General features: G+C 41.7%; 1 protein-coding gene across 2 annotated transcripts; it reads right to left on the reverse strand.

Moving 5' to 3' along the window:
- Nucleotides 1-1,466: 1,466 nt before the first annotated feature.
- snap25a (synaptosome associated protein 25a) lies at nt 1,467-21,637 on the reverse strand (the record flags this gene model as incomplete). 2 transcript variants are annotated; one of them, XM_079180004.1, is made up of 7 exons in its annotated part: nt 1,467-1,535; nt 3,110-3,254; nt 5,102-5,221; nt 9,730-9,847; nt 15,217-15,265; nt 19,506-19,547; nt 21,566-21,637. In XM_079180004.1, 7 exons carry the CDS (start codon nt 21,635-21,637, stop codon nt 1,467-1,469), a joined length of 615 nt encoding a protein of 204 aa, XP_079036130.1. The 2 variants fall into 2 exon arrangements, with proteins under 2 accessions (XP_079036130.1, XP_079036131.1); XM_079180005.1 differs by lacking the exon at nt 9,730-9,847 and adding an exon at nt 10,118-10,235.
- Nucleotides 21,638-23,203: the final 1,566 nt, after the last annotated feature.

Here is a 23,203-nt window from a genome sequence, read left to right on the forward strand (position 1 = left end):
AGAGAGGGAGTCTTTAATATTACATGCGTTGAGGACATCAATCTCACGGTTGAACCTATTGTGTCATTCAGGTTTAGGTATTCAATCACCGTACTCTAACTACTCGACAGTTTGGCGATTTGGTGTGCATAGCTCTAAAGTACAGAAGCAACAAAAAAACCCTTTTGAATGTATTTTTTTGTTTCAGAGTATAGTTATTGTTATTCAATAGTATCATTATTATTTACCAATAACAAACCACACGGGGAGATACAGATACAGTCTTCTTATAAAAGTAAGGTCTCTCAGAAATATGCATCTTTGCTTTACATTGCAAACGTCTTTTTTGTGTTTTTTTCAGAGCATCCAAAACCTATGTTACAGTACACAACCAGTCCTCATCTTTCAGCCTCAACATCTTCATCACTGAACTGCATAATCATTTAGAAAACAGGTCATTGTGTTTTTTTGCAATACAACCCCAAGTCCTCATGTTTTTTTTTTTCGTCTTCGTCTCACTTTTTTGATCCCTTTTTGCATTATTTTACAACGAGATGGTCACAGTCGGTAAATATATCGAGACAAAAAGAGTGGCACTATTGCAAACTTGCAGGAGTATGGAACGATCAACTGTGTCCTAATACTGAGCATGCATTTTGTCAATTTGCTACTGCCATGTTATCATTTTTTATATATATTTTTCAGACAGGTTTTATTTATAAGACTAAAATCTACCATTTGTCATGCAGAGAACGCACAATTCACATCACTTGGAATGCAATGTCTAATACAGCTACAGAGAGTCTAGTTGCACATTGTCTAAACGGAAACTCAGTGTGATTGCGATGAAGGAAAATGTACCAACGACTGCCTTTTGATTGTAAGTGCTCTTTGCGATCCCATTCGTCTTTACCGTCGCTTAGTCAACCATTACTCCCGTTTGTCCCCTCAGTCTCCTGCCTTTTGTCGCCACAACACCAAAATAAGGAGCATGACAGTAGCCTACATGGAATGACACAGTTCGACTAAGACGATACTGAGACACTGAAAAGAAAAAAAGAATCAAAACAAACAGCTTGTATAGCATTCCTATTATATACTTGTCATCCAGAGCAGTGTACTTTATATATATATATATATATATATACATATTTTATATGATATATAATGATATATATATACATATATATATATATTTTGATAAAGAGAATAAAAACTTCACAGGTGAGCTAGAGAGCCATCAAGTCAGCACTATATACAACCTTTGGAAAGAATGATATGCGGAGTATAAGAAATCATCTTTTTACGAGGACAATCATCTTGAAAAAGCTCGACGGACGACACACAGAACAACATTTACAATGGTGAGGTGACATGTGCATGTGTGCAAACCTAGAAGGTCAATACGATGATGAAAGCATGTCAGCGCCTGTAGATGTGCGGCGCGGGACGCCGGGACGGTCACGCCGACTGTGGGGTCGGGGCGTCTAGCCACTGCCCAGCATCTTTGTGGCGCGCTGGTTGGCCTCGTCGATCCTGGTCTTGTTGGAATCAGCCTGAAGGAAGAGGGGACAAAGAACGACGGGAACAATCATCAGTCTGCTTGTATTGGTTCGTTATTATAAGTTGACAGGAACACGTATGCTGCATTCACGTGGAATCAGGCAGACGGACAACCTTCTGGACGGCACAGGGAAACAAACAGTCAGACGCATGACGATATGTTGCTATGGTGATGGAATAAAATACGTGAAATCTAATTATTTTGTGTCAGTTATTTTATTAAACTATCCTACTGCATGTGACTATAAAAAGCAACTTTCCCTTAAAATTCTATTTCAAATGTAAACTATTCCTCCTCATGTGGTTGAGGTCATCCGGTTGTAAATTCTGTCGCGATAGGACGGCAAACTGTTCAAATATTCTAACGTCTACGTTACCACTGCTGGTTTTCTTTACCGTCCTGCTCTCATCTAAAACGATAGGCAGTGTGCCGTCTACCGTCTGATTCCATGTGAATGCGGCTTTAGTACTGCTGTAACGACCACACTACTGTGTAGTGGAGGATGGGTTACTGTGGCTCAGAGGCACCACCATCCATCCACCATTCCACCTGGAGCTACCACTGATGCCTTTGAGTTCAGAATATAAACCCTACATTTGACAACTTAAAACCAACATTTAGATACATAAATATATAAATAATGATTTATAATATAATATAACAAACAAATAAACAAATTCATTATAAAGTCATTATTTCTCAAGGATTGTATTCCTGCTGGCAGTGTTGAGGAGGCTTTGAAACAGCATGTAGACCTACATGCTGGGAATTATTTTTTACAAACAAAGTAATTCAATTGTAAAGTAAAAACCGTTTGAAACATTGTTATTTGGTGTCTGGTCAATATTTCTTGGAGGGAAAAAGAACTTGGACTGATGGCCTAAGTATGATTTTGAATCATCTCTTTAAAATAGATTTCATTATTATAATGATAGTTCTCTTTAAGGTCTCTGCTGCTTGTGGTTTATAAAACATCTTTCCATCCACTCACTTAAAATGAGACTGGACAGGATTTCAGTCTGTTGACAGTCAGCTATATTAATAGAGATACTGGGAAACACATGAACAAACACATTTTCTGTCCTGCGCTCTACATTTCCCAAATGATATTCCCTTCAGAGAGCTGAAGAGACCAGACTTGAATAAAATAAAAAGATGTTTGTTTTCTGGCTTTGACGTTATTTGCAGATTTCATTCGGTCTTTCCAACCTATCAGAAAAAGGTCTGAGGAGCTGGCTTGCGACTGAGAAGTGGTGGATTTATATTCAAAAGTTAGTTATTGTGTGAATCTGTGACGGGTCGGTGAAAACGAGCTCAGTCAAAGTCTCCTGAAAGAAGAAAAAGCTGATGGGAGAGTTTGTCATTATGTCTTAAGTCAGATCATCTTAAAAAAACAACAACATTACACTCAGTGGAAAGTAGTTAAAAACCCGGAAAGGGTATATTATTAACTGTAATTACCGTTATCTTTACAAATAAAGCTGCATACTACGCATAATGTGCTAGAAAATACACGTAACCTTATAATAAATATAGTGAAATGCTATGAAATGTAGATCTTGGTACCTTGTCCATGATCCTGTCGATCTGGCGGTTCTGGGTGTCGATCTCGTTGCCCATGTCCAGGGCCATGTGGCGCAGGTTACCGATGATGCCGCCCACCTGCTCCAGGTTCTCGTCCATCTCATTTTCCCGGGCATCTTCTGTTACCCTAAACACACACAAGGGCAGATTAAAACACGTCGACGTCAGCGCGAACACACCAGGACAAACGCAGCACATACTGCCATGTGGACCGTGTTCAGTGAGGCGCTGCCCGCTCTCTCTGTGGCCCCCTCATCCATGTTTCACCTCTCATCCTTGTCCTGTGCACAGCAGTTCATAATATATCTTACTGCAACACATTTAGAGCCACAGCGATGCCAAAAAGTATTAAATATGATATCAGCTGATTTCCAGCAATGGTCCCATTCAATTTACAGAGCAGCATAACCTCCAAGCTCCATTGTGTTCACTGGAGAGGAAATAGAGTGCGATAAATAAAATCTATTCACACATTACAGAGATTCAATATGTGTCTGTGTGAAACAGACAATACTATATGACATAAACGTATATGATCAGTACATTATATTACATTACAATCATTTAGTAGACGCTTTTATCCAAAGCTACTTACAATTCAGATTATATCACATTTCTACACTGTAGACACAGCTACGGGAGCAGTGTGTGCCAATACAAACATGTAACTCTAATTCTCAGTGTTAGTTGTTTAAGTTATGTCTGGAGAAATGCAGGACCACCAGACATACAGAAACATTTGGGACAGTCCAAAATTATGAGCAGTTATCCCAAATCTTGAATCATGCCTGCCACTGTAAACCAATTCATGCTATTTAAATTGGTTTTGTTAAAACTCAAACTAATGGGTTTTTTTTAATGCAAAACCTAATCTCTTGCAGGGATTTACAGTAAATGAGAAGTTTGATGTCACTCCCATGCTGGTACGATCAATATGTAGCTTGAGCCAGGAGACCATTAGCTTAGCTAAAAGACTGGAAGCAAATGGAAAGAGCTAGCAAATTAACATGTTCTATATCTTTAGTTTAATGTACAAAAAACGGAAGAGGAAAAACCACACGTTGTGGGTTTATAGGTTTAAGTTTTTGCACAAATTAAACAAAGGAGTTGTTATATAATTTGGTCATTAGTGATGTTGTGAGGCTCTAGTATATGGACTGTTTCTCCCTGTTTACAGTCTTTATGCTATGCTAAGCTAAGCTAATGGTCTCCTGGCTGTAGCTTCATATTAATCCACTTAGTATGTGACTCTCAACAAGAAAGTGATTGAGCATATTTTTAGAATGTCCAACTCTGTACCCAGTGCTTCTAAAGACTGTATACAGGAAGTGGACCTCGTCATCGTAACGTCACCCACTGGTTTGTTGACTGCCGTTTTGGAGCCTTGAGTTCGGCCGTTGCCATCTTGACTTTTTGCAACCGGTGAACGGAAGCGACCATATTTGGAATGCTGAGAAGTGACGTAGAGATGGCGTATACGACTCTGGTAGAGGCAGCAACCTGTCAATCACAGTAGCCCCACCCTAAAGCATACCCTGCTTTATGGTCTGTTTGACTCTAAATGGACCATCATTTACTAAATGAACATCATGCTGTATTGAAGAAGACTTGAAACTACAGATTGAGACCATAAATTCATGTTTACAATGTTTACTGAGGTAATAAATCAAGAGAGAAGTAGAGTCATTTTCTCATAGACTTCTATACAACCAGAGGAGTCGCCCCCTGATGGACACTAGAGAGAATGCAAGTTTTAGACACTTCCACTTTGGCTTCACTCTTCAGAGCCGGAGGTTTCCGCTTGGTTGCTTTTGTCCGTTTCTTTTGTGTGGATCCCTACCTGGTTCTCTTACAACTCTGCACCACCTCCACATGGGCGCTCGCATTCCTCACACCTTTCTGTCCACATGTGCATTCGTGTACATCCCCTTACTTCATGTCCATCTCAGGCATAACGACGCGCACCCCTCTTACCTGCGGATGAAGCCTCCGCTGATGGCCATCTGTTCGCGCTCGTCCACCACGCGGGCGGGCTGGCTGGCCACCACCCCGTCCTGGTTTTTCCCCCAGGCCTTGCTGGCTCCGCTCTTCATCCTGGCCGCCAACAGCGAATGTGGAGGATGAGGAGGGACAGTTACTCAACAGTTTTGACCAAGCAACACAGCATTTACCTCAACCAGGCCGGCTGTTAGTCACATCTACAAAGAGAGCCTTGCATTTGAGGCAATAGCATATAAACGTGTGAGGTGTGATCAGCTGACATAAAAGGTGTTATTTGGCTTCATGCATCTGGCACAGAAATATATGGTGGGGACTAGACTAGGTCAAGCAAAGCATAGCAGGCACGGACTGGTTGGTGGATTGGGTTAGGTAGGTACAGGTAGGTTCATTCTGTTGTTACACAGTAGTAATGTGTGTGATGTTATATCTTGAAGGTATATAACATACTAGTTACAACCAGGCACACATCACAGCTGTCTGTTTCGTATAATGTGAGCATGCATTTTAATAGCGTCAACATCCCTTACTAATGTAAACTGGTATTTCTGTCTCGTTGTGATGGTAAACCCCCCTCCAGTTAAATGTCCCAGTGCGACAGAAAACAGAGAAGAGACAAGCTTTTTGACGAACACACAGAGTGTACAGGACTGTCACATTGTTAGGAGGGACGACGAGTAATGTGGAGAACAAACTGCCAAACGTGAAAAGGAAACAAAAAAACAACAAGGAACTAGAGGGAGTCAACAGAGATTAACACCACGGTTAACTATTCCCAAACCCACTGCAACAACCCCTGCCCTCGCTTTGTGTTCAGCTTTTAAAGGTCACTGCTTTTCTTCCAGGTTGGGAGTTGGATGTCAGGTAGCAGCGAGGCAGAGGAGTGAAGCGTGTGATAAGATGGATTCAATCTGTGTCCGCTTTTGTCTCACGGGTAGAAAGTGTGCGACAAATACAGCTGTGCTAACGCCATATGCAATCACGGCTCGGCTCTGTGGGTTTTGTAAATGTAGCCTTACTCTGCCGGTCAAACTTCAGCGTTCGTTTTGGCACAAAAGGAGTCATGATGGGGAAGGTAACATAGAGGTTCATCTTTTTAAAATGTACTTTAGTTACGATCTCCAGACTCTGAAGGCACTTTTGATGACAGCACAGCAAAAACACTTTTCTCCCCCCAAGCAGTTTAACATCAATATTTCCGGGAAATCCATCTGATATCTTTACATTTCTTCCATCATCCATTCCACAAAACTCTGTCATTTCTTTTGCTTGTTTTGTAGCATCAGTAGCCGTGGCTCAGCTTCCAACATGGCCTTTATTAATAGAAATGGACTGAGGCAAGGCCTCGGTCTGAGACCTTTCTTTTTCTACCTATACTCCTTTTCAACTGTTTTTGTTCTCTTCCCTTTGTTCGTTAATATTTTACAGACTTTCTCTTTCCTCTCCTCTCACATCACTTCCCTCCGTTTGATATCCAGTTTGGTCTCCTTTGCAGTTTGCTTCCCAGCAGTCTCATAATGGCTGTAATGCACTTCTCTAATCAGCTTTGCTGTGATTGAACTGAAATGATCTGATTAGATCATATGAGGATTGCGGATCCCGTGAGCTCATTCTACCTAATTCATTCCCTGAGTGGCCTGCAAGCTGAGCTACTATCCTCCAATCAAAGTCCACTAACAGTGGCATGCGGACAGCCACAATCCAAAAGGCATTAAGTACCAGAAAACCAGGAGTCAGCTAATTCTGACAGACAGCCGACATGTCGAAGGGATTAGAAAAATCCCAACATGTATGATGGAATTAAGTTTCTGAGTGGTCAAAGAAATCCAACAAAAATCCGTCTGTTTTTAATTTTTCTCGCGTCCATCTATGTGTGTGTTCAGTTTGACTCAATTTCCCAGCAAGCTATCGTGCCCCTATATGGCTGACCGACATGTGAGCGAGCTCCCCGTGGGAGAGGGAGCTCAGCGAACAGCAACGTTGCCTGGATAAAGGCTTGTTTGGCGCAGCAGCGCTCTGCAGGGGAGGTGGCACTGCAGCAGAACCAGACGGTGGAAAGAAGGCAGCGGTGGATCCGGATCGCCACACGGAGCCGTGTAAAGACGTGGGTGCCACGAAGTGCATGCGCAGCGGCGTGACGTATCCATTTACACAACAAACGTGACTGAACCCCTGACCAGAGCTCCCTGCGCATGTGTCCTAGCTCAGTTTCCTGCTCCCAGGGAGCTACACAGATCCCTCCTGTTGTTCTCATTTGCTTCGAATGTGTCATTTTCTTCTACTTGTGATGTGTTCAATGCCTTCCTTCAAGCATTTGACAATGTTGTCATGTAGCATTACTCTTGTCTCTTCCTTTTTTTTTTTTTTACTGTCTCTTCTTTTCTCATGCGAGAAGACAAAATGATGGCTGTTATCCAGAAAATTGGCATATACAATTATGTTTTCAGTTGCAATTTATATGAAAGTATTGCGCGAATATTTTGGCATAGTTGTCGACAAACAATTCGGCTGTGTACAATTACAGAATCAACTTTTGGAAATGTATCCGTTTTAAGCTGAATCAGTGTTTCAATGTTTGCTTCCCAGATTTGACATTTTTCAAAATAAAACAATTTAAATGAATTTGATCTCTCTGCTGTTCCCTGTTTGCCAGAAAAAAAAGCCCCAGGCTTTGCACTGCTTAAGTTAAATGAAACATAAAAGATTTGTTCATCATCACCATCAACATCATCAACATCACCGTCATCGTTAATATCAGCATCATGATCTTAGCATCATCATGTGTGGCGTTGCTCTAATGAGTTGCATTGTCATGCATGCAGGAGCATTCAAAAGGGTCATGCTCGTCAGTCATTCCATGTCATTGGCACGTGGCGGTTCAAAAATGGTGGTTGGGGGAGGGTGTGGGGGCGGGGTGCTCAGAGGGAAACAAAAAGGTCTCGTTGCCCGCAAAGAGGTGAGGATCTACTGGATGTTAGAGCGGTGCGGTGGTGGTAGAGATCATGCAGATGAGGAGAAGTGTCAAACAGTCCCGGACCAGGCTGACCGAAGGCATTTTGGGACCGAGATCACCAAAGTTCCAGCTGGAGTCAACACATAACATGATCTGAGTGCCAAGATGCTTCGGCAGCCCCAGCCCTGCTCTTTCTGGTTGGATCTCAGTGGCTTTACAGTTGGGGGAGGCAAACTCATTGTGGAAGTCCCCTCTTCCCATCGCTTTGCATTTCAGTTTTTCTTTGCAATCAGTTAAAAATGTTACAGGTGGGACTTCTACAATGGCTACACCTGCATGTAGATGACTCCCATTCTAAAAGGTGTTTGGAGAAGTGGAAGCTTAGAGGACAGGGCGCTTTGAGAAGGGCCCTTGGTAGAAGGGTGTTAAGAGAGGCACTTGATGAACCATGGCCCTGGCTGAGTGGAAAAGAGCTCATGTGGAGGACTGGACTTTTTGATCTTGGCTTTATAGGATTTGGGTCTCACCCGGTCTATTTGCACATGTCTGGCTTGACTGTGCACAAGCAGCTGCAAAGAATGGGGTAGTGTTGTACATGTGCTGCTTCTCACAGGCCAATCATGTAGCAAACAGCTCAGACTGATGGACTATGGGATGCTTGCCAGTCGTGGAGGTATGAATTCTGGGATACTGCATGTCTGGAGGCCAGTGTAGGAGAGATATGCCATAAGAACACAAAGGCAGCTGCATGTGCCCGCGGTTATCTACAGTATGAGTCTGCAGATCGTTTGAATTAGCATTAAAGCCGAACTGAAATTCAAATTCCTTCACATTTCTGCTCACTGTATAAATCCTTTGTGTTTGTTGTTTTGTAAAAATAGTCCAGGGGGCGTGAATTTTTGGGTACCGACTGACGATGTCAGTACTGGTTACTGATTGGTGCAATAACGGAGCCGTTGTACCGTTGGAACCTTTAATAGCAGCTGTGATTTGAGCACTCCCTACTTTACTCCGTGTTGGGATATATGTGGGTAGCAACGTATGGAGTGCTGAGCTGACAGGACTACACGTCACCGTTAGTTCTGGCAGACTGGTCATTTGATCCATGAAAGAGCTAGGCTATCTAGACGGAGCTAGTTAGCCTAGCTTTCACTTTGTGAGCTTAATACAAACTTGACAGCTTGATGGGTCCTCCCGGATGTATAAGGTTGTAAAGGGACGGATGTCTTCAATCACTATTGGTACACGACAAACGCTATGTGGACAGCGTGACACCCATCAGGAAGGCTTGAAGCCAAGACACTGTCCAAAAATATGTCCAAAGAAGTGTTTTATTCTCCTTTGAAAAATTAAAAAAATATATTTTTCCTTCCATATATAGTGAAGAAATCAAATTTGAGTTCGACTTTAAGTGTACTGTGTTTGTGTGTGTGTGTGTGTGTGTGTGTGTGTGTGGGGCGGGGTGGCCTCCAGTGTCCACCTCGTGTGGATGTGAAAGGGGCGGAGTCTGAATTTATTTGGAGATGGAGCAGAGCGGACTATTGGCTGATGGCCGTCGTGATGTCACTTCTACCTCGGTTATATTTAGACTTCTCAGATATTGACTCTTATTTCTGAATGGCAGGCAGGCAGGCAGGCAAGCAGCACCTACTTGTTACATGGACAGGAGCAAAGACCACAGAATTTCCCTAGATCGTTCAAATTCTTTTCTGCATCCTTCATGTCCTTATTGATTTGGTCCATTCCCTCCTCGATGCGCTCCAGTTGTTCTGATTAAACACAAGTCATTTATCCCCCACAGAATGAAGCACGAGAAGAGAGAGAGAGAGAGAGAGAGAGAGAGAGAGAGAGAAGGGGAGGAAGAGGAGAGGAAGAGAGAGATAAAAAAAAGGACAAAAGGAGAGAAGACAACAACTTCAGACACTCACTGTGACGAAAGAAAGTAAAAGTTAAAAAAAAGAAGAAGAAAAAAAAAAAGAGTAAAAACTGGACGCCACCACATATGTAGAGAACCTTTGGGGCACATTGTCAGTACCTACTTGTTACACGGACATATGAAAAGCCCACAGCATTTCCCTAAATCTTTTAAATTTTTCTCGGCTTCCTTCATGTCTTGGTTGATATGGTTCATGCCATCTTCAACACGATCGAGTTGCTCTGGTCAGGACAAAGGGATGACAGTAGTGGAATGAATTTCATTGAGTGATTGACATAAATATGAGTTATGATGAGCAGTAACTGTCATACTGGTACTCTGATGTGTATTTGCATGTGTCAGGGTCAGAGATTAATTAATTAAGACTTTCTATTGAGTGCACCGATTTGGTGGCATAAAAGGAGTTCATGTGCACTGAAAGAATTTGTGGGTCAGAGAATGGTATTAAAAAAGCACAACAAATTCAAGTAATGACAGTAAATAGATTTCAACACTGATAGTAGAGGAACAGTTCGACATCTTGGAAAGTATGCTCAGTCGCTTTCTCACCAAGTGTTAGATGAGAAGATCGATACCACTCTCCAGCCGTCTCCTGGCTCTAGCTTCATATTCAGTACACATATGTGAGAATTGTATCAATCCTCTCATATAACTCCTTGCAGGAGAGCAAATATACCCGATATCAAAAAATGTCAAACTAACCCCTTAATTGTTCCTTGTGACACTTTATGTCTTAAAGTCAGATAACAGGAGGATAAGAGATTGCTTCCTTGTTCAAATCCGTGGAACTGTGTTCAGAGCCGATATTTGATCATTTATCAGACCAAAGCAAAGAAATGTCACTTGAGAGCTGTTTGTGATGCCGGCATCGTGCAACACTGACAGCACGTTTTTTCCCCCACTTCTAAAGAACGGTGAGATAAAGCATCTCTTTTTTTTGCTGTTCAGACATCCATCTAATTTTATATCTATCTATATACACTACCGTTCAAAAGTTTGGGGTCACTTAGAAATGTCCTTATTTCTCAAAGAAAAGCACTGTTTCTTTCAATGAAGATAACATTAAATTAATCAGAAATACACTCTATACATTGTTAATGTGGTTAATGACTATTCTAGGTGGAAACGTCTGGTTTTTAATGAAATATCTACATAGGTGTATAGAGGCCCATTTCCAGCAACTATCACTCCAGTGTTCTAATCGCCTTAGAAGACTAATTGATGATTAGAAAACCCTTGTGCAAATATGTTAGCACAGCTGAAAACAGTTATGCTGGTGAGAGAAGCTATAAAACTGGCCTTCCTTTGAGCTAGTTGAGTATCTGGAGTATCACATTTGTGGGTTCGATTATACTCTCAACATGGCCAGAAAAAGAGAACTTTCATGTCTATTCTTGTTCTTAGAAATGAAGCTATTCCATGCGAGAAATTGCGAAGAAACTGAAAATTGACACAAAATTGTCTGGGTGACCCCAAACTTTGGAACGGTAGTGTAAATATACATTTATATATGTTCTTTGGTCTGTCCAAGCCCTAGCAGCCACTACACAAACCACGACAGTCACTGCAATTATTCAAATAGTATTGAAACATAAATGGCTCTCATGGTGAACATACCTTATTTTAGTTGAGGGACCTTTTAAGAGTTTCAACATTCTTTCTAGTACCAGTTTATTTGAATTGCAATGTTACATTTTGCGGCCACAATTGAGTAAATATAACTGTGTTGGTTTGTCTGCTTTTTGCAAATGTTCAAGTTATAACTTTAAAGGATTTCTAGTGTGATACGATGCTGCTTTCTTTTTTATTAGCCTTTTGTCAAGCTGATGTGCTGGATGGTGACTGTTCCACAGCACAAACACCCTTCCATCCTGTTTGTGATCAAAGGAAATGCGGTGCGAGCGGAGTGAGAAAGGGTGAGGCACAGTTAAATATTTTCAGATTTGTAAAATCCCTGGTTAGCATGCATTTATGTAAATATATTCAACCCAGAAAGGATCCATGTTCAGGTAGTGTAATTAGAGTGAAGTGGGGTAAGGACATTGACCATGCAGCACACATTAAAAAGTTTTTTTTAGCAAACCACAACACCCTTTTCACAAGTGTTTTAAGTATCATATAGAGCCACATACTCTTCTGCCTGCACTGAGTCAATAACGCAGGGTCAGAGGTCAGAGGTCGGCTCAGGCTTACAGCCAATGCAACTGGTTCTGGAGTGGTGATCCTGAGGGTGTACAGAATAGTGTGGACACTAGGGATGAGGGGATAGATGGATGGTCAGTGGAGGGATAGAGCTGTTATCCCCTCCGAGTGAACAAGCCTGTTGGTGCATTTACTGCTCTCTCTTACAGGATTGGTGAATCGGTTTGCATGCCTTCCAGCCAATGGGAAGAGAGCCGAGTCCCACTTCCTCGCTAGAGCCAAATGAGTACCTTATCCATAGTTTTGCACTGCCACTATTAGCCGTCTGACGCGGCCCTCTTGAAACCGTGTTATTCACTGTGGGTTGCAGGCCTTGCTCATTAATAAAGTGCATGTAACCAGGGATTGTTCAAAGCAGTGCATGTGTTGACAGAGGAGTGATTGAATGTTTTGTCGTTACCAGCTAAATCGATCGTTTTCTTTTACACCTCTGGACTGTCACAAGGGTGGCAGGGCCCGTTAAGCTGTTCTCACACCTGTTTGGGATTCCAGCAGTATTAACAGGAGAAGGCTGAAGACAAACCAAATTGTAATCATTTAAAAAAGTGATCTTTGACCAGAACCATATAACAGGGCTGATTTAAAGAGGTGAAGAAAAAAAAGCCTTCAACGGGTGCCTGATCAAAAATTCAAACTGAGGCAAAGGATCTGCACACTCAGCAATTTCAACTGTGCAACACTTCGATCTCACAGAGATCTCTTCGTGAGGCATTGTCAACTCACCAACACAAAGCAGAGCAGGCGATATATTTATAGACACAGACACAGCCAGGTGATTGTGGTCTGCATGATTGGCAGCCAATCTACTCTCAAGCATCCTTCAAGGAGCTGAAGGATGCTGTCTGCTCCTCCCACATGGAGGACAGAGCCTGAGCCTCTATGAAAAAAGGAACTAGAAACACCAGGATCAATATTAAACAAGAATACATTATACGTAACATGTAGAAGAAAAAAAAGTCAATAATAGTTCTGTATTGTTGTTCCAAAATAAAAATAATATAATAATTGAACCCAGTGTATCTCAGTGTGGATGTGTTTTAGTACAGGACATCAACATCATTCTTTTGAAAAGGCATTCTATATATTTTTACCCTTAAATGTACTTCTTTGTAAGTGGTTACCGTTAACAAAACAGAATGTTTTTTCTGAGTATGATCGACTTTTACTAATATCTTAAAGAATTAGATTTTTCTCTCCAAAACGTTTATCTCTGTTGATGCAACCTTCCTTTTCATTTTCTTTCTTTGTGTTGTCGGTATCAAAACACATTCTGGCCAACAGAGAGGCTGAACCTGATTGGAATATTTAAAAACTCTTTTTGGGCGAGTGATAATAGTGGTTTTCCTTTTCATTTTTGGGATGATGTTTTGGGTATTTATAGTATACATTTGACTCAACCTCTTATGTGTTGTATTTAATAAGTTGGTATGAATTCAGATGTTGGCCAGTTGCTAAGCTGAAATTGCCTGATTTCCTTAAATATATATATTTTTTTCTTTTGGGCCATTAACAGATTTACTATATTCTTCAGCTCTTTCTATGTATTTTTCTATATAGCAGTTTCTCGGGTAATAGTTTATTTTACAGATGATTTATGATATATATTGTTATATTTGCTTAATGTTTCTAGTGCCATTTACATAGAGGCTGGTCATAGAAACAGAACAGGAGTAGAACGGACATTGAACTGTTTTCCGTGGTCATCTGACTAGTAAAAAGAAAGAATACTCCTCTTCTGTTTCATAGAGGCTCATGCTCTGTCCTCCACGTGGGAGTAGCAGACAGGGTGGCTGAGAGTCGACTGACTCTCTCTCATGCAGAGTGAGGAGTGTGTTTGCGTCCACATGTTGCTTGCTTTGCTTTGTGATGGGGATTTGATAATGCCTTACAAAGATCTCTGTCAGAACAAAAGAAACCCCAAACATCTGGATCTCAAATCTGTGTAAAATCTTTGAAATAAGTGAGCTCTCCTTTTTAAAAGCAAGAAAAGGAAGCAAGTGAATGCAGCAGTACACAAGGTTCAAGGACAGTCGCTTCATTAGTCTTAATGCAGAACACTTGTGTCAATCAGTTCAACTTGTGGTGCTTAACATTAAGGGATTGTAGTTCTGGGTTAGATGGACAACAGGTTAAAGACAACATTTTGCAGGATTCAAAATTGCTGTGAGCTTTTAATACAGTGTGCAGATCTTGCCTTTGTATTTATAGAGGTGGCCTATCTGCTGCCACTTATTTCCTCTAAGGCTCATTAGATGCTGTGGCAAAATGTAAATGATCTGTTGGCAGTGAGTTAAATGTTAGTAAAGCTGTGACACCAACATCATTGCGTTTTTCGATCATTTTAACATCCAAACAGTTTTTTCCTCAGTAGTTCTGGAGAGGAGTATAACACAAACAGATCCAAGAACAGCCCAGGAGTTGATGTGGAGCTGTAGGGTTTGGCACTGCAGTAGCTGGCGTTACATATTCCTCTGTGAGTGTGTCGGCACTTTCAAGATTTCCTCTCGCTGCCTTTGTTAGCTAATGAAAATTACAAAAATCTGCTGGCAAATCAAAAGCAGTTAGGCAAACCAAAACAAAAAAAGAAATGTTAGCCAAAGGAAACAAAGGTTAATTAAAGGAAGCTGAAAGAAAGAAAATGTCCCCAAAGTTAAACCCTTTGCACTTTTGACCAATCAAAGAAACCATGCATTAAATCATAACCCAAATCAGAAGATTTCACTCTAATGAAATCAGGCAAAAAATGAATTAGTTTAATGCATTTAAATGAAAACAAGCAACTGCATATGAAACAATCAATCCGTTCACAAGTGTTTTAATACCGTAAATTGAACACCAACACTACGATCTACAAATGATAATGTCCCTTGTGGTGCTGCTAATATGTAAATCTAAACAGGATACAGATTGATTATATGAGCTTTGTTGAATGTGGATAGCTCAGGTACTGATACCTATATGTTGTGACTAAACCCGCCTTATCCTCTCGTGCAGACTTACCTCCCTGCTCATCCAGCATAACCAAAGTCCTGATGCCGGCATCTTTGCTCTATTCCCCAAAGACAGCCAGGTAGGAAGGGAGGGTGAAGGAGGGAGGGTGAAGGAGGGAGGGTGAAGGAGGGAGGACAAATACAATGAAATAGAGGTCAGTGAAGGGATCAGTGGCTACTGACACAAATGAGCTGTCATAAGCACATTTTCACTGTTATATTGGATTCTTCTAATTCAATGGAACATAGTGACTGAAGACAATCAAACGTTCAGCTAACACAATGGACAACCTTGTCTCCTAAAAATTGCATTCTCACACAACTAAACCGCATTCTCAATTACATTGGCGAGGAAAACGCATTTTCTCTTGGATTACAGCTGCAGTTCTAAACATGTGGTTAGCGCTGTGAATTAAAACAAAAGCAAAAACGCACAAACAGTAATTGGTTGGGTTTACTAAAAGATCATGGTTTGGCCTAAAATAAGTGCAATTGTTAAGTAACTATGTACTGATAAATGTTTAACATAACGTTGAAATATGTAAACTTGAATTTTGGTTTCACGTGGGACACGAATAGAGGCCTTCTGGGTGAAAGTCCTATGTTTGTTTGTCCGTTCCTCCGTCCACCCCGATCTTCTCCCTATGCAGACTTCCATGGGCCTGATAAGAAATGTTTTTGTGATGTGTCAAAAAACAATTGACAATGCGCTTTCGTTGTATGGGAACGTATTTTTAGGAGACCAGGCTGGGAACAAAGGAAACTGAGGCTTCACCTGCATACCTTTCAATTAACAACTGTGACACGTTTTATACTAACATGATTAACATACGTTTGATAAGTTTGACATTTTGGGAAACACTCTTGATTGCTTTCTTGTAGAGAGTTAGATGAGGAGATCGATTTCACTCACAAGTCTGTCTGCTAAATATGAAGCTGGTTATCTTAGATTAGCATAACATCTAGTGTGCCTGGCTAGTTACTGGTCCACTGGTCCAACCATTGTGATACAATGTTCTGATTAGTGTGCTTTAAAAGTCTTGGTCTTTCAACCTTTGGAAAGAAGTTGACCATCTGTTACCTCCTCTGCTTCCAGTCTTTATGCTAAGCTAATCTGGCTCTGGCTTTATATTGAGCATACAGCCATGAGAGTGGTATCCATTTTCTTGTCAAAAAAAATTCCCAACATGTTGAACTATTAAATATCCACATGGAAAGATAAGACACATCTTAGAATCAAAGTAGAGGCAGGAAATCTGCAACATCATTTTCTTTAAGCATTTAACTGTTGGTACCTATTGTCCTACTGTAATCATTATTTTGAGTCACACACGCAATAAGATAAGTAAGTCTACCATGTATACTGGAAAGCTGAATGACTAATTTAACATCATGATACGCTGTGATCATGTTGTGGATGTGTCCATCTAGAATATTTCGCTCCACCAACGTCAGCGTGTAGTATTGATTAGAAGGGGCAACGGTAACTTGGACATTACATCTTCAGCAGGAAACATGGAAATTGCTCCCAGGAGATTAACAATAATAACGCTGATGGCAGAGGAGAGTTCTCATTAAAATGACACAATTAATAACCCAAGACCCCTTCTGTCTAAGACTCAGCAGCTGTAAGTAACACTATTTTTCTTCCCCCTCCCCCACATTTAAAATGTATAATCCTCTGTTATTGGCCTTTCAGCCTTCAGATTTTCATTTGAATTTCTTCCCCACAGTGAACCATCCGAACAGCTGAGCCTGCATGGGGTGCAACAGTAAAGCTATTAGTCACTGATAGGCTGGAGGTTTTAATGCCGGTAGAAAGAGTGCGAGGAGGCGGAGGATAGCGACACTCGCTTCTAACTCCACTCTGCTTCTTAGAAATGCTGCAGCGCATTAAGATGTGCCACCTGGTTGGGCCCGATAGGCATAAATAAGATTATGGTGTGTCAGTGCGCACACACATAAGCACACATCCCCACCTGCCTCCTCAGCAGTTTGGGAGGAAAGTAACATTGGTGAGAGGTGTGGGGGGGCAATGAGGAAACTCTGGTGGGTAAATTATTCTGTAATTCAGCAAGCCTCGGTCCAAGAGAAATCCCCCGGGGAAACTCAACCGGGATCCCGTACAGAAGTGGAGGTGGTTCGATGAGGATTCCTCATTCAAATCAGGTGGATTCATACATTTTGTTCTAGATGTAGTAGGTTGTTCATTTGCAGGATACGTAGTGGATTTGGTTTGGTGTGTTGCAACATGAAGGATTCTTACTTGCTCAAAAGCAACCTTCATAATAATATTCAAATCTTTTTCTTTTCTTTGAAATTTTCCAACCCATCGTCTCTTCAGTCGATTGCACCACCACACATTTCTGAAGTTGGGGCTGGATATCAGAAAAACACGGAGTGATATCATAAAATAGAGCGAATATTCGCGGCCTTGTGTGAGCCATTTGTGTGATAACGGCCTGTGAAGCAGCAGTCTCCCTGCCTGCAGCACAGTGGCTGGGCGGGGCTGCGTGGTGAGACATGCCGACGGATGATCAATGTGACCTTGAGATCTGCACCGAGAGCAGACGCCGCCCCCAGCTGTCCAGGCTGTCTCCCCTTTTATGTCCTCCTTCCCTCCAGCTCTGTCCGCTGGTTGGAGTGTCACTCTCAGGCTTTCTGTTCCTCCTTCTCCTTGTCTTTTACTTTCAGTCTATCACAGCGTTATTTATTTATGAATGTAACATCTACGGAGTCTGTGCGTGTCATTAGTGTATACTGTATATCCTCTCTCTTTGACCTTAATTCATTTTGTATCATGCTATTCAGGCCATCACTCGGTTGACACATGGTTCATTCAGTCCTGCCTGACGAGACGCTCTGCTGTCGGTGAGCGAGTGACTTAGTAGAATTTGCCCTATTACAGATATCCTTTCATTTTTTATTTAATCATTGGCAGTTAGTCTGCGGTTAGCACAGTTTTCCACTAATGGATTGTATATTTCATTACTTTGAAGCAATTTTGAGTTTGGAAACCATAAATAAATGACACTTCATAATTGTGTTGACATTATCCTGTTTGACTCAAATTATAATACAATTCTAAACGTGTTTCAGAAGTTCACTTCTTTATTTCACTGACATTAATAGCACTCCTCATGTTGACCCATTCCTTGACTTTAGCAGGTTAAATAGACTTTCCTTTGTCTCTGGATCTATGAAAGCAGGACTTCAACACAGGACATATGGGGCAGGATGCGTAGCCTTACATGGTATTGTTGGGGTGTTAATTATGCTAAGTTAAGAAATAAATACCTAAATGTTCTTGCAGGAGGTCTTTTGTTGCCTAGCAGCAAAGATGTTCAAGGAAGAGTTTGCATTCTGGGAAATGTGCTAAATCTCTTTCTTGCCAAAAGTTAGATAGAAAGGTCAGTCTATTTGATCTACATCTATTTCCCAAAATGTTCCCGTAAAATTACACACAATTTGGGTAAATTCTTGCAATCCTGTCAGACTTTTCATTTTAAAACAACTTCTAAGTTTGAATCGCAGTCTGTCTCGAGGCACCAGCTTCGTATCGAACACACAGACATGAGACATGTCTTCTAATCTAACTCTCGGCATAAAAAATAAATAAAAGTATTTCCCAAAATGTTGAACTGTTCCTTTCCATCATCCTCATAACAATGCGGAATACCAGATCACATCACTTTTTATTCAGCTGCCTTTTGATCAACCCTATTCCAACAAGAAATAATGTCTCATTCCTGCCATTCTGTCATCATGGAGACGAGTAGACATCTTATGGATTTACTGTCGTGCAAACATGTATCCATAGTTAACACGGGGCTTCTCACGGTCCTCACTGTACCAGGACAGCTCCAGCTCCTCTCGTGTGAGACGACCTACTGTCTTCCACTGGTGTCCTAGCTGCTTTTCTCTCTATTGTAAAGTGAACAGCATGGTGTTCTTTGTTGAAAGATGAGAATAATGGGGGACACTGTGTGAGAGCTGGCTTCCTCAGATTCACACATTGAGAACTCAAAATACCAACTTTGCAGAGACAAAGTATGAGCATGCATTTGAACTGTGTGCCTGCTCTTTTCTCACTCCTCCCTTTCCAAATTGCTAAAATGAACATTTCAATGACAGTAACAGAAAGACAGGATCAAATTGAATCGCCTTCAAACTGCGGACACTGTAACAATCAATAACAATGCTTTGCTCAAAGTGTGTGATAGACTTGACGCGATGCGTCCCTGCATTCATTCTCGTCATATTTCATCAATAAAGTCAAAGTTTGATTCATTTTCTTACCTCTTCCACCAGCTGCAGCATACGACGAGTGCTCTCCAGAGACTGTGGAGAAATAAAAGATGCATCAATGACATGACATGATTCAAACCGTTAGAGCCTTCGCAGACAGGAAACAGTGCCGTCTGACATCAAGAGGGTGAATCAATGGAGTCCTTCTGTGGTAACATAAAAAAGAATAATCACAATCTCTTGTCTAAAGTATGTTGATTGTATGTATGTTCATTGAATCGAGCATAAGCGAGCTTGTATCACAACAAAGTGGAGTCAATTTGAGCAATCAGCGGGACCCAGAGGGGATCAATATCCGACGTTTATCGACGTGAACTCAACATGAACTCACAGAGACGCGCTGTCTGGAGGTAGCTGTGAAGGTTATTCTCATGCTGTCAATCAACTGGATGCTTACAAGGATTTGGATTTGAGAGCAAAATGAAACTCTTTCTAAGCACATTTGAGATCTAATCAGCAGTGATTTACTCAAGAATACAGCAGCTCTACTCTTGCAATAAAAGCATGCTTCAACCCCCCCCCCCCCCCCCGCCCCCTTCTATTCCTTTTCCCAAACTGTTGGATGTCTATTATTAGCCTGTGCGGTGATAGATATGTAGGTGTGCGTTCCAGTTCCCTCTCTAAGAAGAAGAAGCTTGCTAGCTACAGCCACTCGGCTCTGCGATGTGTCGTCCTCTTTACAGTAGCCGTGTTTCCATTCAATTCAATCAGGTGACTTTTAAGCAAACTTTTGAAATGTCGCGAAAAAAAGATGTCGGTACTACAGGCTACACATGTTTGTAATCCGCCAGTAAACAGCATAGAAGAAAAAGTAGAGGTTGTAGACAGCACGCAAAACAAATGGACTTGGCCATCTAACCAACTACGAGAGAACGATGGAGATGTGTTTTCAGGAATCTGTTTCAATTGGGCAAGTTTTAACTGTTATTTTATTGGTCAGCTAGTCGGTGGCTTGTCATGATTTCCGCAGACAAAGTATTCTCACATAGATTATCGACAATAACCACTCCAGTGAGATAAAAAAAGATACTTTTTTTTTTTTGCAATTGGGGAAGTTTTATTGAATTCTGTTGCTTCCAAACCGCTTTTCTAATGCGATACTTCAAGATGCGTGTTGAAATATGTGAATGGAAACACGGCTAGTGACACAGCTTCGCCTTGCTGATCCCCGGAGCGCTGGAGGCTGGAGAAGGTGTTTGTGTGAGGAATCGTGGGGGGATCTCTCTCTTTTCATCTAAAGTAAAGCAACCAGAATACTCTTGAGCTCATGTAAGTCAGTGCAACAGAGGAAATAAACTGTCATTCTGCCGCCGCCATTTTGCGCATTGCCCTATGTTCACGCATGTGTGTGTGTTTAATATTCTGCTCAGCTGTGTCAGTGTGAGTCATATGTGAAGCTGGAAGGGGTGTGGACTTATGTGCTCTGGGCCATGACTTGAGACTTTGTCTCACCCTCCATGCTGCTGAAACACACACACACACACACACACACACAGATGAATTCCTACACATGAACACACAGACACACTCCCGCAATTAGTTCTGCAAATTTGCGTTCATGAGTGCGTACATTTGTGTCACGTGCGCTCCCACACACACGAACACACTCAAGATGTTGTTGTGCAGTGCATGATGCAGGTACACACACACACAAACACACATAACATAGTGCTGTATCATTGATATTTGTATGCGTTCAACGACAAAACTACATTTTGACATTTTGAACTTAGGGTATAAAACATCCTACACAATGTGAAAATGCAGTTAAAGTTCAGAGGTTTCTTTGAGCTTTTAGATTAGGAAAATAATAAAAAGAGGGCCTTTTGTTGTCGCTACTATTTGAATAAATGATATTCATCCTCCACATTATGGTCATGTCAGATGGTCAAAGTCCCTCTAATGTACGCTTCATGTGCCTCTCATTTGTATGCGTATGAATGTGCTTGAGTCCACTCCGTGGGTACATGTGCATAGATGTGCTCTTGCCATCATGTCCGTGCACCATCGCAACTGAAACCACCTGGATGCAGCAAGCGTGTTGCTCTCACCTCGTCGGCCAGCTGGTCAGCGCGTTGCTGCATGTCTGACAGCTCATTGCGCATGTCCGCATCTTCTGCCATGGCTGCTAGATGTGGGGGGTGGAGAAGGTCTCCAACAGGGAAGAGAAGATCCTAGTGGGAGTTCGGGGAGGGCTGGAGGAGAGACAAAACACAAGAGAAGGACAGATGAGGCATGAACAAGTCTTGGGGTGATGGAGAACTTGGATCATTTCACGATTGAAATAGAGATACAAACGAGCTGGCTTTTGGAAAATATGGTTTTGGTAATGGTGAAAATCAAATCCCCGACATAGATTCACGGTCTCCTCTCTAAGGAACACTACTTCAAACACTTGCTTCCAGTAAATGGAGGATTATAAAACAACAAACAATGACAGAAGGCAGACAATTGCCGAAGAATATCAAGCTCAGACGGGTCGACGTTGACCGAAAATCTAAAGGATTTGTTCCTAGAAACGCATACTAACAATAGCTAATAGTGTTCTGACTCAAGATGAACTCAGACTAACTAATTACACCGTTTAAATACATCCATCATCACTTGTGCCCTGTCAAGATGCCCTTGGGCAAGGTGATACTCTCCTCCCTATTCACCGGCTTCAAGCCGCCCTGGATAACAGCAGCAGCTGAAAGCCCAAGGTACAAAATGAAAAACATATTCTGGAGGGGTGAGAAGAAAAACACGAGAGGACGAAAGAGCAAGCAACAAAATGGGCCAAATGAAATAGTTGGAATCAGAGCTTCTATTAAGTCTAAGTCTAAGTCTCTGTTGACCGTTGCAGGATGTATAATGGAGGAGTAAGAGGCTGCAGCAGCAGCGGTCTTTGTTTGTTGGGGAATGAATGGGAAGGGAGCAGGTCAGTGATGTTTGCGGAGGAATGCCAGCCTCAGACAGGGTTAGGATCAGACACACAGACATTAGACCAACAGCCTGTTGGCTCTTTAGCTGTGATCCTTCCCTCTCCTCTCTGCGGGTCACGAGCCAAACAGTCGGGGCCTCTCCAGATGTAGGATTTACCGCAAGCAAACTCTAAAGACGATCATCAAACAACTTGCCATGTGTCAGATGAGTTAGAGATTATCCGTGGATATGGCTACGAGACGTCCTCACAAACTAGCATCTGAATTGTTTAAACCCTCATAAGACTCAGATGTGATTCCTTTCCACCGTTTTCTGGCTAAGCGGTGATCCTGCTGCAACACTGGCCTTTACTACTATCCAAGGGGGGGATAATGAATGATGAATCATTGGCTGTTAAAATAGGGAGCAACATATTTTTATGGACAGTCTGAGATAAATGAAAAGAGTGACAGAAATATGACAGGGCCACTAGTAGTGCCACTAAAATCAACTGCAAACCGCAGCTTTACAAAAGAACTCTGTTGTGGAGGCTCTCGTCCAAAGCTCAGACTGCACCCATCACACATCACATACTGTATCGCGTAGACTTGTTTCAGTCTTTTCATGAGTCCATTGAGTTTGCGTCGGTGAAAGCGCTTTCCTCCATTTTACAGTTATCATTCTTCTAGCAATCAGTAGAGGCATGCTTGGTATATAACTTCTCCAAGTGAAATGAACACGGGATCCACTGGGACGGCGCTTTTCATTCTTTTTTTGCCCAATCT

Source organism: Pholis gunnellus (assembly GCF_910591455.1).
Source record: "Pholis gunnellus genome assembly, chromosome: 19".
Classification (NCBI taxonomy): Eukaryota; Metazoa; Chordata; class Actinopteri; order Perciformes; family Pholidae; genus Pholis; species Pholis gunnellus.